Source organism: Coniosporium apollinis (genome assembly GCF_000281105.1).
Source record: "Coniosporium apollinis CBS 100218 chromosome Unknown supercont1.43, whole genome shotgun sequence".
NCBI classification, from domain to species: Eukaryota; Fungi; Ascomycota; class Dothideomycetes; genus Coniosporium; species Coniosporium apollinis.
Genome location: NW_006913305.1, coordinates 106,017 through 121,470, shown reverse-complemented (window position 1 = coordinate 121,470; position 15,454 = coordinate 106,017). Strand labels below are relative to the sequence as shown.

Genomic DNA, 15,454 nt, shown 5'->3' with positions numbered 1-15,454 from the left:
CCTCCCACGAGCCTTCAAGGCTGGTCGCGGCCGCGTCTCTGCGCTGATAATGGCTAAGCCGCTAAGATGACTGCGCTGAGATTGAGGGAGGAGATATGCTCCGCTTCCCAACGGTGCGGGACGGCTAGCCTTGATCCAGGCTGACCAGGCTGTAAGCTGCGGAGGCAGCATCCCGAATGGTTGCGCCCCAATCGAGGAGGTGTTCCTTGGAGACATCGAATGCTGTGTCTGAAATAGTATTTACCAACCTCATAAACACTACTCTGGCGTTGAGTTACTTAAGAATCGTGCGGCCGTGCGATGCGGCAGGCGGGCGATTGTCGCGTGGAGAGCCGTGCGGGCGGGAAAGTTAGACGAGTCGTGTGGGGTGTTATGCGATATGTCGCGCATAAGAAGCACACGCAGGAGGGTTAGAGTCATATCATACAGAGAGGCATGACATACTAATATAGACAGCGGATAGTCTATAAAGTACTCTGTGTAGTGGCATCGCTGGAGATACTTTCTTCAAGAGAATCCTAGCGCCCTAGACCTCTAACCTTTGCGCGTCTTCTCTGTACAGGTCTAGCTTGTTTCTGGAATGCACAATATCAACCCTCTTTAAAACGCCGTGAAGCCACCATCCGCTGTGATTATCGCGCCGTTAATAGCCTCAGCTGAATCCGAGGCCAAGTGCACGACAGTCTTCGCAACGTGGTCAACTTGGACGAAGTTGGGATGCACGGCGAGCATGCTCTGGGTAACCTTTACTAAGCTCTCATTGGGACACGCTGGCATAGAGTGAGCGATGTTCGTCTCCATGGTTCCCGGAAGGACAATATTGCAGCGGATGCCCTGCTTTGCATACGCCGCGGCGGTGTTCCTGGTGATGCCGACGAGCCCGTGCTTGCTTGCTGTGTATGCCGCGCCTGCTCAGCCAGATATCGTCAGCTCATACTTTGTAGCAATCGTACGGCTCACGGAAAGAAAGTCGGGAACACAAGATGCTGCGTTACGTTGGCAGTAATAGTGCGGCCTCTTGACAAGGCTGAGAACACCCGATGGATGGAGTATCGCAGTGAGAAAAGTCGGAGTAAGAGATGACTGGAATCTCACCCGCAAGAGCGCCTCTAAGGGCTGCTATAGAGCCAATGTTCATGATAGCACCACTAGGCTTCTCGCGCCCAAGGAAGTGCTTCACCGCATACTTGGACATGAGGACCGGGCCGGTGAGGTTGACCGCAATGACACGGTTCCAAAGCTGTAAATCCAGCCCATCAACGGGATCGAAGGCATCCATGATACCAGCGCAGTTGATCAGGACGTCTAACCGGCTGAACTTGTCGATGGCGTGCTGAATTGCCTTGGCAGCGGAATCCTCGTTCGACACGTCCGTAACGACCTTTGAGAGCTTGTCCGGAGACTCAACATTCCCTAGCTCTTTCTCGCATTCTTCGAGCGACTTTTCGTTGATGTCGGAAATAACAACTGTAGCCTTGGCACCCAGGCAGGCTATCACGATGGCTTTTCCTAGTCCGCTTGCGCCACCAGTCACGAGCACGACTTTGCCATCCAGGAGATCGCTCATCATGGGAATATCTTCGTATCAGACCCTGCTAGGCAAGCAAAGCTATCTGTGGAGCCGCGAAAGGCCGGAGAATCTGGAATCCTGATAACAGCAATTAGGCAGGAGGGAGTTTTACGATCGCTTTTGCGGTTCATTTCTCGGCAGCGCGGCAGCTCACAGCTCCGGAGCGGGGCTCCGCGAACAAAAACCACTTGACACACAATCGGTAGCCAAAAGTCTTTCCGCATTTTAGCCGTTCCCCGCACTCTTACGACGAGAGCACCATCTATTCTAGTATGCGCATCTGTATAATATAATAGCGTGCATTCTTTTAGGTTTAATTATAGCTTTAAGAATAAATAAAAAACACGAGATGTGCCTGTTTTATACTAAAATAGTTTCGAGAATTCTTAGAAAGTACTCTCTAAGGTAGATTTAAACCGCAGATCTTCTATAAGGTAAATAAAAGAATAAAGAATACAGTATAGGTTAAATTCTACTATAAGCGCATATTATATATTCTTAAAAAGTACTTTTATAGGTAGACTCGAACTATAGACCTTACGTATAATACTATAAGCACTATATAGAATGCAATTCCTTTATAAATTACGTAATACTATATATATATAAAGTCTCTATGCTACGCGTAGGCTGCATATTCCTAATATGTGTTAGCGTATATTAGCGTGCGTAGAATAGCGCCAGCATCCTCTACTGTATATAGGTTAAAACACTATAAACCCTATAACCTCCATCTAACTAATAGCTCTTAACCGTAATTACGTATATCTCTCTTATTAAGTCTATCTAACTAGCGTGTATACTTAGTATAGCTAGTATCTAGGTTGTTATTCCTACTCCTAGCTATATAGCTACTAGCTAGGGTGTAGGTAGAGGCGGTAGCGGTAATAGAAAGCGTAATCTATAGGTACTAGATTATACTTACTAGATTAAAGCCACTAATCCTCCCGCGTTATTAGCTAAAGGTATATGTACTCTATAAAAAGTAGCCTATAGATACTATACTAATAGGCGTAAAGCGAACCTAATTAAGTTTATAAAGAGAGTCCTCTACACGAAGAGCACCCTAAGTAGTAGTTATAAGTAGTTTCTTAATAGCCTCTCTAAGCTTAGTAACGCGCGCCTATAGTTCTACCTAAACCGCAATAGTATCTATAACCTTAATTAGTCTATATTCCGCTAGCCTATAAAGCTATATATCCACGCTCTACTATATAGAACCCCTTATAATAGCTATACTAATAGTAATAATAGCCTATTTACGGACTACTACGTTCGCTCTAATATCTATAATGGCGCCTATAGTAACTATATATAGGGTGGCCACTATAAGCGCTATAATCTAGGCACTAAATATAGTATATAAATTAACGCAGTCGGTTATATAGAACTAATACTAATATACTAGTAGTCGCTCTAGATTCCCACACTAGCGTCTCTAGCCCTCACGCCTTAATATCTATAAACACTCTATAAGATAGTACTCTCTCTCCGCCTCTTACTTATAGCCGTATATAATCCCCTTAGTAACTCCCCTACTTCGTCTTCCCTACTATAAGGCGCTATACCCTTCTTAATATAGCTTATAATACTAGTAATTCTAATAATCTCAACCGTAGCTCCACGTATATAGCTATATAAATTACTAAGAATAACATCTACTCGGCTATATAGCGTGTGGGCTATCTAGTTCTAAACTAGAGCCTTAATAGTACCTACCGCTTCACTATATAAAAGGTAATAGAGAAGGATAATAATAAAGAGAAAGAGGAGTAGTAGAGCTTTACGAATAATAATATAGATATAGGCAGCTAGTTATATATACTACTACTTTGGACAGCCTATATAGTCTTCTATAATAGTATAAAGCAGGTAGGATTACTCTTTTATAGTCTCTAACTCTTATAGTAATAGGTATAATACTATATTATACCTAGTATATAATACGGGTATAGCGTTTATAGGTATATAGATAGCACGCTACCTTATAGCTTTTAATAGTATTAATTAAGACTATTCCTACTTTTACACCTAACTTCTATACTAGTAATATCTATAACACTATATAATACTTATATTTCTACCTTCTATCTATACTAAGCTTCCGCAGACCTATTACTAGTAATACTTAGCTAATAGACCTAGACGCGATATATAGTAAAGTAATATATATACTTAATATGCTACTAATCCTCTCTTACTAGCCTCTATATTCTACTATATCTAAAGCACCTCGCTATACACTATATTCTTTAGGCGGCCGCTATAGGCGATATTCGTATTAGGTAGCACTATATAGATACTATTAGGACGGGTAATATAGCTAAGCGCGATATATAACTAGCTATAGCTAAACACCTCTAGACTAAGAAGCAGGCTAATATTAGATAGACTATAGCCCTACACCTTATTAATAGTTATTATAAAGGCGAGCCTGACGGGAAACTAGTGCTATATAAACTTAAGCCCTTAATTAGAGCTAGACGTATCTAAGGGTATATGTAGTAGCTATATAATTGCACTATACCTCCACGTCTCTAGAATTAAGCAGTATAGTAAAGTGTGGGATGTAGAGAGAACTACTAACTACATAATATTATAGAGGCCATTATCTAGATTGAGGTTATAAAGTAGTATTACTAGGTAGCTAAGCTTAAGGCAGAGCGCGTATAGAGGCAGCTATAGAATATTAATAAAGTGTAGGAACTCCTTAGAAAGGGCTGCAGCTTCTATACTATTCTTATAGTAGTCTACCGAGTAGAATATCGTCTCCACGCCTAGTATTACATTAAGTAGCAGCTAGTTCATACTATCTACTATATTATTCTTTAGCGCGAGGATTACGGAGTCCTATAACTAATCTATAGGTAGCTGCTAGCGCTTAAGGCTAGGAAATATAGTAGTAGCAAGCGCCTCTATACTATTACTAATTACCTAGTCCTATATATCCTAATAGACCCTCCTATCTAGATTAATATACTCGCTAATATAGAGTAGCTGCTTTATAAATACTATAATCTCCTAGCACTCACCTAGGGCAAGATTCGGGTAGTATAGGCGCATATTCTATATAAGATAGAAGGTGTGCACGCGGTACTATAAGATAGAATACTTAAGCGTTGTGTTAATAATCTAGCTATAAGTCCTCTACTTAACTATAGATAGAATCTAGCAGAAGTTACTATAGAAGCACACTATAATACCACTAAAGGGGAGCTACCACTAATTATTACTCTTATCGCGGAGGTTCTATAGCATCTATAAGACTACCTCTACTATATAGTAATAGTATATTACTACCTTATTCTAGAAAATCAGGCGCGTCTCCTATAGAAGCTCTATAAGGTAGGACCGCTTAGGTATATTATAGGTTAAGTACTTATTAATATTAATTAGGATCTTAAAGTAGGAGTGCGCGGTAGTGCCTCTAGTAAGTAGGGTTATAGTAATACTAGATGTTACTACCGCAAGCACTACCCTATTCTATAGCTACTAGTAGGATAGCACGGCATTCTATAGAAAGGTTTTACTAGTACTACTAGAGCTATTAATAAAGAAGAGACCGCTCTAATTAGATTCCACCACCTAGTTAAGTAGGTTAAATATAAGCCGCTACTCGGTGTTTAGGCGTAAGAGGCTATTAGTAAGGCTAGCCTATATCTCCTCCGTATTAAATATAAGCTACTTATATAGGAGACGGTTACGGTGGTCTATAGAGTCTTTAAGCTAGCTATACTAGAGCTATAGGAGACTATAGCTATCTAGCGTTCGGTTATAGCGGGCGAGGCTTATATAAAGTAAGTAGAGTATAAGATCCTTAGCCTACTCCTAAGTCGACTTCTAAACGCTATATATAGTCCGCAGCTAGTAGTAGTAGTTATCTACAAGATTGCCGCGGAAGCGGTTTTATAGCGCTATAGGGTCCGCAGGCCTATAGCTCGCTAGTATAGTTATAAAGAGCTTATATAGCTACCACCCTAGCTAAAACTCCGCAGCTTCCGCTAGCGCCTATAAGTACTCTCTATCGTTCTACAGCAGCCCGTAGGTAAGGTAGGCGGCCTAGAAGGTTGGGTGAACCTAGCTCTTAAAGGTGCGGGCATCCTTAAAGGAACGCTAGCTAGCGATATTTACTAGTAGTAGGTGTAGGTAGTATACCTTGCCCGCTATAATAGGAAGCTATATAATATAGCTAACTATAAAGCCTTTATAGCGGGGAGCCTACTACTTATAACCCTTACTCTATATATAGTACACGGGAAAGTCCTAATAGCGCCACTTAATACAGCCTCTTACGTTTATTATAAAGAACTTAGTAAGTATAGTCCTATAGATTATATTACGGGCGAGGTGGGCCTTAATATACTAGTTAGCCTAGAAGTAAATAGGCTACTTACCCTTAAGATAGAGCGCAAGCTACTATACTAGAACTAAGTAGCTATGCGTGTAAAACTTATATATACGCTAAAGAGCCTCGTGCGCGGTAATATATTAAGTATTAATATACTTCTAAATCTTATCTACTATTGTGTAGGGTGCTATACTAGGCTGCTACTACTACTACTACACTTATAGCGACATTATAGCGCGGTTAGAGCCTTTAAAGACGTATTTAAACGTGTACTTAATAGTGTTATAGCCTATATAGGACTCCACGTTAATATATGCGTTAAAGTAGATAGAGAGGTAGGGATTATAGGCTATAACATCGCGATTATTATACGTATAGCCTTATATACTCTTCTAAAAGATTCGCCTATTATCTAGGCGCTTATAATAGGGCCGGCGGTTATCACTAAGTATAGTCTTATCCTAAAACTAATATGGGAAGCTAAACCTATACTTACTATCGCGTATATAGCCTACGGCTAGGTACCGCTCCTTATAAGGGCTATATAGTATATTATAGGTAACTATATTATAGAGTAGAGGCTCTACTACTAGATTAGGAAGGTCCGCGTAGATAGCTATATTAATATCCTCTATAGTGCTATAGCGGGATGCAGGATCTAGAATTAGTAGTATATAGGTATATAGGAGCTTATACTTCTAGAACTTAATTATCTAGTAGATAACTACTATATAGTTAAGCACTCTACCCTTTAGAATCTCGCGCTATAGCTATTTTAGCTTTAGGTAGAAGACGCGGTTTACTAGATCTAGGCGGTTTATAGCGGTCTAGCTAGCTACAAGCTTATACTAGATCTCCTACTACTATAGGTTATAAATAAAGGTAATAAAGAAGTTAGAGGAGCTAAAGTAACACGTAAGAGCTATAGTATTAAGGTAGAGGTTATATATCTACCGCGGGGATCTAGTATATAATATAGAAAGGATAACATTATAGCTAATATCCTAGCTAGTAACCTAGTTATTCGCGTATAGTATATTAAGTATACCGCTATACTATACTATATATAGGGTCTTCTAGTTATACTTATACTACTATAAGCGAGAGCCAGCAATTAAGGCGTATATATCTATAACTACCTTATAGAATAGCCTCCCCGTAAGCAGCTAAGCGGGTAGTAGGTAGCGTAGCTATAGGTAGTATTTCTACCACTACTACTATAAGACCCGCATAGAACTATTACAGCCGCGCTATATATCCGCACTACTATTACTATCCTCCTCCTACCCACCCTCCTTCTTACTACTTAAAGCAGGATTCTCTCCCTCTATAACCTCCACAGCAACCTTTCTACCTTCTATAGCTATATTTACCTCACCTATACCTTCTCCTTATAGCACCTACAGCCTACCTATAAGCGGGTAATTATACCGCTAGCCTAGCTCGCCATTTAGATAAAGTAGTAGATACTATATAAGTAGATACTCTATACGCTATTTGCTAATAAACTATAGCGCACTATTAGCTCTATTCTCTAGTATAATCTAACACGTCCCGCCGTTTATTTCTATAGAGATAGGTATAAGAGCTATAACCTTACTTATAGTTAGCCGGTTATATCTATATAAATTAGTTATAGCGGCCTCGAAAATGCTAATAGAGATAGTAACACTATAATTATTATAGAGCCTCTTCGCGTTAGTGCGAAACACCTATATAAATAGGTTAGTAGTATATAGCACGCGCTAGATAGTATATAGGGTTCTTATACTTAAATTTTAAAACACCTAGCCACGCTACTATAGCTACTCCTTCTTACTATCGAAGATATATAGCTATATACAGCTAGAAGCCCAATCCGTAGGAGCCTACAGCGTACTAATATAATAGTAGAGCTAGCTATACGCGCAGAAAATATAGGCGCTATATAGCTACTACATAAGTCTCTTATCGATATCCACGCTAAGGGAGTAGAACATAAAGGCGTTATTATAATAGCGGATATACTTATAGAACTCCTATATTAGAGGTATACATCGCGTCTATTAGTTTACACCCTCTATCTCTATAAGTAATCACTATAGCTCCTGCAAGTATTATCCTTATAGGAGTATATACACCACACTATCTATATAGTAGCTAAACTATAGGTTCTTCTTTATTAAATTTACCCTTCTCTCCTTAATCTAATATAGCGCCCTATAGTAATAGTAAGTGTAGCACACACGCTATAGCGTAAAGTAGTAATCAACTCCCTACTATAAGGGTTCTCTAGTAATATTATCACGCGGCTTATAGATAGCTCCTCTATAATTCTACACGTAGTAGAAGCCTATCTCTAGAACTAGCTTAAGTATCGCGTGTACCTACTAGTTAGGGGATAGTATACGCCGCCGCATAGGAGTCACCTTAGTATTTTCTATAGCTAATTAGCTTACGCCCCTTTACTGCAAGTATAGTATATAGGGAAGTAGATTAGAAGAGGCAGCACGGTTACTAAAAACTATAGATAGTAGAGGAGAAAGAGTAGGGCGTATATAAGAGTATATATAAGCGGTAGTAGAAGGTATAGAAGAAGAGGCACGTCTAGTGTAATACCTACAGGATATAATAGCGGGAGGAGGCTCTACGTGTATCTACTACAAACTAGTATAGGCGTTAAATAATTATAAAAGAATATAAGGGTTAATATTTAAGAATAAGCTCTCTATAAGAGCTATATAGATAATAGTAGGTAGTGCAATTTAATTGCGGGCGTGTAGGGGAAGAAGCTAGCTTATAGAAGGCTAAGGTAGAGAAGGAGGATAGGGAGTCTATATATAGCTTACTCTTATCTACTATAAGCCTATATAGACATTAAAAGATTGCAAGAGAGTATAAGGACTAATACTTAAGAATAAGCTCCCTATAATAAAGACAACGTCCTAGTATTACTACTATAGTTAAATAGCTTATACGCGCTACTGCGGTTAAATAGCTTATATATACAATTACCCTTACTATAGCAGGTTCTACTACTCCTAGTAGTGCTGGCAATATTATAGTAGATAAGCTTATTTACCTTTCTTTCATCTAGATATAGTATTGCGGTAGTAGATAAGAATAGTAGTAGCGAGAATAGAAGGTCTATAGTGATAATTTTAACCTCTAAAGCTAGTGCGTGGCTAGTGCAAGACTTAAGCCTCAGCTAAAATTTCAAAACTCTAAGGCTTTTACAGCAGCGGTTGCAGGGCGCTATAAAGTAAATATATTGAAAGCGTAAAGCTAAACTTAGAAACTATAGAACCACTTTTTACAATTTTAATGCGTAGCGTTTATTATAGTGCTGTAAGCGTTTTCGCTATAGAAATATAGAAGGCGGCTATAGTTTTCGCTAAGGCAGCGTATAGTAGAAAATCAAGTTTTATTAAGTATATTAATGAGTTTTTATCTACTAACTAAGCTATCATCTATAATCTAGTTATTATAAGTAAATCTTATACTAAAATTAAACTATTAGTAGATCTATAGATACTCGAAAAACTAACTCTAGTCTTATATATCTAGAATATCTAAAAAAATCTAAAAAATCTAAGATATCTAAAGTATCTAGAATAATAGAAGTTACTTAATAAGCTACTTAGTAAGTGAAAGCTTTAGAGTTTTTCTTTGCATTTAAATTTTACTTTCTAGTAGAAAAATCATATCTATAGTATTAGAAATTAAGTAGTTAATAATTATTTTTCTAAAGAATTTATTCTCTAAGCTAGCTCTATTATTCTTTCTATTATACGCTATAAATAAGGTTTAAAGTATTATTATAATTTTCAGATACTTATTAAACTCTCGACTAAGTGATTTACTGAGTAAAGCTTACGATTTTAAATATTCTAGATATTCTAAGTACTTAGAGTATTTAGAGCGCTTCGATGCGTTTATAAGTTACTTTAAAGAAATACGATTTACTTAGTAGCTTTAAACGCTTGAAATGCTGAAAAGATTTCGTAATATACTTTACAAAAATCGATTTTCTCACTACTATAATTTATATAAAAGAATCAAGTAGTAAGACTTATATTTATACTTGTATAATACTATATTTCTTTAGAGATACAATTATAAAACTGTAATATACTATTAAAGATAAAATATATAGCTTACTACTTTTTATTTCATATAGAAGATTACTAAGATTTTATATTTATATAAACTATTATATCTAGTAATATTATTAGATTTATTATTTTAAAGTACATAGTATATTAATAAAATCTCAATTTACTATAGAGACTAGATTAATATATACAAAAAATCATTAAAAAATAGAAGTATATTTTACTCTAATTTACTTCTATAAAATTTGATAAAATATTTCAGTTTCTTTATACTTACAAGTATATAAACTATAGATGTATATAGAATATATATAACTTAGATATAGTATAACTATATTATTGTTTTATTTTGTAGAATAACTAGATCTAAGTTATATATAGCTAAATCTAATACATTAGATCTAATTCTAAGCTAGATGCAGCTAAATCTAATCTATTAAATCTAGCTCTAAATATTCTATATACTCAATATATTTAGTATACTTAAACTTCTTATTCTTTTTATATTTCTTATACTTCTTAGAATACTTAGAGCTACCAAGCTACTTAGTAAGTAGTTTAGTTAACAAAATTTCTTAGAATTCTCTTTCTTATATAACTTTCACTCTTTAGCTAAAAGAAGTAAAATATCTAATTTTTAAAAATTAAGCGACTAATAATTATTTTTTTCAAAAGTTTCTTATATATATACTAGAGTCTCCTCTAGAGATAGTAGTAATTGTAGTAAAGCTATATTATAGTATAACTAAATTGTAATAAGAATTATCTTATAATAATAAAAGTTATATTAAAAAGAAAGAATTGAATAGGCTAAAGATACTAGTAGATACAACTATAAGTCTCTAAATAGCACGAACCGCTATTCTCTAAGATAAGCTAGAGCGAGGTGCTTTATACTATGCCCGCTAAGCTCTTTCTAAGCTATTTCAATGTAACTAACTATAGGCTACCTTGTATAGTACCTCTAACGCGCCTATTTACTAAGTCTAATTACATTATATCACAATTATATCACATGCAAGCTAATCCGCGGGAGCTTGTAACAAGTTACTATAAAGATTAGAGCCTTTAATTAAGAAGAAAGAGAGTAGTGCTAAGATATAGTTAATAAGATAAGAATTAATATCATGTAGTAAGATTAGATTAAATTATAAAGAATACTAGATTCTTATCTAAATTAAGCACATTACTCTAATAAATAAGAATAATGTCTTCTATATACTATCTAGTACTATTTATAGGCTAATAGTTGCTAGTAGTGCTAGTATTACTATCTTCTACTAGCTCTACTATTTATTTCTTAGTATATAATCCCTTCTACTAGTAGTGGCTCGTAGTTACGTAATAGCTAGCCTATACTAGTTACTATTTAACCTTATACCAGCAATGCTAGTTCTATTCTATAAGATTGTAATATAAATAGACTTGAAGCTCTTTTCGTGATTTTAAAAGTTCTACTTACTAAGTAGCCTAGCAGCTCTAAGTATTCTAAGAAATATAAGAAGTATAAGAAGTATAAGAAATTCGAGTATACTAATTATGCTAACTATCTAGAGTAATTAACTAAATCTTAAGCAGCTTGCAAGTAGCTTGCAAGCTAGATATAAGCTCTATATATCTAAAGCCTTAAAGCCGCATCTAATACATTATGTATAACAATTTTTTTTATCAATATATAAAATAATAGTAATAATTTTACTATATAGCTTTTACATATACTAGTTTTTTGAGATATAAAGAGAATTTAGCAATTGTTACTAGTAATATACTAGCTAAGTAATAGTATATAGCTATCGCTTACTTATAATAGAAGCCTAATAGAATTTAATCTCTTATAATCTCTTCTATATTATTCTATTAATATATACTCTACTACTATATTACTATATTAATCTAGAAAGTCTCTATTCTCGAATAATCTTAAATAACTAAATAAATATAACACTTTATTAATGCTAATATATAATAAAGATAACTTATAGCTTGATATTATATTATAATATAGAGAAAGAAATCGAATAGATAAGATACTATATACTAGAAAGTTAGAGTCTAAAGCCAAGCAGTACTAGAAGAAGAATACTATAAGAATTAAGATAATAAAATAAAAGTGTTCTTATTAGAAGCTTCTAGAAAAAAACTAAAGATATTAGTTTCTTTCTTTTAGTATATTAGAATTAAAATAGCTCTAATAGAAATAAAAGTTTTTATTCTATCAATTATTTAAATACTTAATGCAATAGATTTTATCTATTAAAATCTGTTAGTTTATCTACTATTACTATAGTATACTTGATTTTATAATCTATAGATAGTATTATATAAACATACATTTAGTAGTTTACTTAGTTATTTAAATTTAATATCTACTCTTAAATATTACAACTCAAAGTTAAATCTATTGAATGAAAGTAATTAGTACTAAGAATTATACAAAGAACTAATTATAGTAATACTAAGAGTACAATTAATAGAAGTAGTATAATTAAAAATTATCTATAATAACTATAGTAGTTATAACAAGTATAAATTATTTGTATTAAAAAATTGATACGTATTCTTCAAGTCACTATAAGCGCTTAGAGTAGATTCTAAACATTTAGAGCTTTTTAGTAAGTCTTATTTCTTGAGAGTAGCTAGCAAATATGTAAAAATATAGTAAGTACTTAGGGTATACTAAGCACTTAGAGCGTTTAGAATGTTTTAAATATTCAATTATTTAAAGTACTTATAAAGTGCTTTATAAATAAGTAATCTATTTACAAGCGTACTTAGTACCACTTAACTAGTAGGTAAAAAATTAAAAAAATTTTTAAGTCTAGTTTAACTAGTATAATAGAAAGATTATAATAGAAGCTAGCTTAAAAAATTTACTTCTAATATAAATAACTATTAATTGCTTGATTTTTGGAAATATAAATATTATAGCTCTTTCTACTAGAAGGTGAAAGTTAATTAGAAGAAAGCTCTAAAGCATTTATCTACCAAGCTACTTACTAAGTAGTATTTACTATTTTAGATACTCTAAGTATTTTGATATTCTAGATATTATAGCTATTTTAGATATTCTAAGTACTCTAAGCGCTTAGTAAGCGTTTAGCGTATTTTAATTATCTAGAACTAGTGCTAATTCTCTAAGTATTTAAAATTTTACTAATTTAAATTTCAAAATAAGACAATTTGGTGGTATATAGATATTAATATTCTTATTTTTAAGTAATTATTAGAGCTATAGAACTTGCCCATCACACTATTGCATCGACTAAAACATATAGTATTTAAGCTTAAATAGTTTGAATCGAGCAAGCTACTATATAATGTAATTGTAATATACTTAAATATAAATCTAGTATTCTGTATAATTCAATTTAATTTTACTTGTAATATTAATTCTTATCTTATTAACTATATTCTAATACTATTCTCTTCTCATTTAATTAGAATTCTAATCTTTATACTATAAGTTCAATTTAGTAACAATATGTTTATTAGTAGTTATAATACTTATGTAGATAATATATTTGTAATAAGCTTACTATTATAATATATTGCTATTAGATTTATATGATTGTAGAACTAAGTTATATTAAGTATAAGTTATTCTAAAAGCCTAGTGGCAGGAACCTTTTCCAATAAAGTGTTACTACATGCAAGACCAGGTGACTACTGGTTCGGAAGGTCTATAAGCCTACGAGATGCAGTAATACGGTGGCTTTCGTCTTGAATGCCTTCTTGGGCGCCGAGAGTCAGGTATTCCTCGCTTTCTCGATTGCGCTGCTTTATTTGACGTTCTCTTAGAAGCTCTAGTGCACTTTTGGAGATATCGACACGGCCGGTCTGTCGGCTACAACAGCAAAAAGGCTGTCATGAACTAAGCTCGTAACCAAAATCCGTAACTTCTGCCTCGCTTCCTTTTGTGTGCAGTCGTTACCCTCAGAGCTGGCAGGCGTAGTATCTTGAAGAACGATCGTGTACTGGAATGACAAGTTCGTGGCTTTCTAGCAATTCAGATCTTCGCCGAAATGACGATTGCGATGTTCTCTTAAAGCTTCCTTGAGCCGGCCGCTTTCAGCTGATGAGGCCTTGAAACCTCACAAATTGCTTTCCCAGGTGCGATGCAGCGTCCGGATGGCTCGGGGAGCTTTTCAGCTCTACTGCGGCGGGACTACTCGTCATCCTTAAGACCCTGGCGCTGTCAGACCTTGGCTCGACATCTTAGCTGCGTGACGCATATGGTCTGAGCTTCGAGGAGGGACCTGCCGATCTGAATCCTAATGTAAGATTCGCTAGTGTTGGTGGCGGACGCAAATTCAAATGCTCCCAGTGAATGCAGTTTTCCCGCTACCAACGGTCGGCTGAAGCTTCTCTAGTTGATGTGGAATGTGGATTCAGCTTAGAGTCTCAGGCGGAGGGAGGTGCTCGGATCCCTCATGATGCGTCCTACATAGTGCGCAGAGGCCTTCGATATTTGATTTTGATCCTCCTAATCGTCCTTCCACAGCCATTATATGTAAGGGTCACAAGAATTGCGGCAAGAGAAGTCATTCGCCATGGTTATCTTTAACTCGATCTTCGTCCTTCTTGCCCTTCTTTTGAGTGGTATGCTCGCGCTGCCATCTCCTGATAATACCAGAAACTACCACGAGGGAGACGACCATGAAGAAGATAGGCATGATCGCGACTGCCTGACCGACAATGAAGCCCGCTTCCTCGCTGATACTTTCAAATACTTCTACATTCGATTGGATCCTCGGCTTGTCGAAAAGTATATGGCACCGGACTTCCACGACTATTCCGACAGCTACATCTCGCTTTACCTGAATGGCTCAGTAAGTCATTTTCTCTGAGCTTACGCATTGGTAGAGATGCGGGAGAAATAGGCTCGGTCGAACACTAACACTACGGAAGAAAGCTCTCGGCAGTCCAGTATCTGCGAGCCGCGACGAATTCATTCAGAATCATTTCGTGGACCCCCCCGTGTATCCTGAAGGCAGTCCAAATTGGTTCATCCTAGAGGACATCTTCCACACCTGCACGAAGATAAGCTTCCGGTGGGTGCTAGAGCCAGATGGCACGTTCAACATAGGTCCACTACCTATCCGCGGTAACAATGTTATGCACACCGTCAAGCGCGATGGGAAATGGCTGATGAAGGCCGAGTGGTCAGAGTTCAATACTTATGCATGGGCCCAGAATTTGGGGGTTTGCGCGTGATAATACGCGAGAGATGTAGGAGAACTTGACGCAATGGCGCAAACGGCGGGACCCGGAAAGAGAGGATACCTTCCGTGAACTCAATTTGCTGTTCGTTCGCGGAGAACTCGTGGAGGTCTGGTATTGTTTCCGCCAATTTGGAAATTTGAGGTTGAATTCACGCTCTTAAGCAATCGCGCAGTACATGTCTTTTGCAAACAATATTATGTCTTCTTAATGATAGTGCTA

General features: G+C 35.9%; 2 protein-coding genes across 2 annotated transcripts; one reads left to right on the top strand and one right to left on the bottom strand.

Annotated features, from left to right (window-relative positions):
- Positions 1-600: 600 nt before the first annotated feature.
- On the bottom strand, positions 601-1,567 carry W97_07725 (uncharacterized protein; the record flags this gene model as incomplete). The annotated part of the gene is made up of 2 exons (XM_007785528.1): positions 601-911; positions 1,096-1,567. 2 exons carry the CDS (start codon positions 1,565-1,567, stop codon positions 601-603), a joined length of 783 nt encoding a protein of 260 aa, XP_007783718.1.
- A 12,995-nt stretch (positions 1,568-14,562) lies between these two features.
- Positions 14,563-15,226, top strand: W97_07724 (uncharacterized protein; the record flags this gene model as incomplete). Its single annotated transcript, XM_007785527.1, has 2 exons — positions 14,563-14,841; positions 14,921-15,226. 2 exons carry the CDS (start codon positions 14,563-14,565, stop codon positions 15,224-15,226), a joined length of 585 nt encoding a protein of 194 aa, XP_007783717.1.
- Positions 15,227-15,454: the final 228 nt, after the last annotated feature.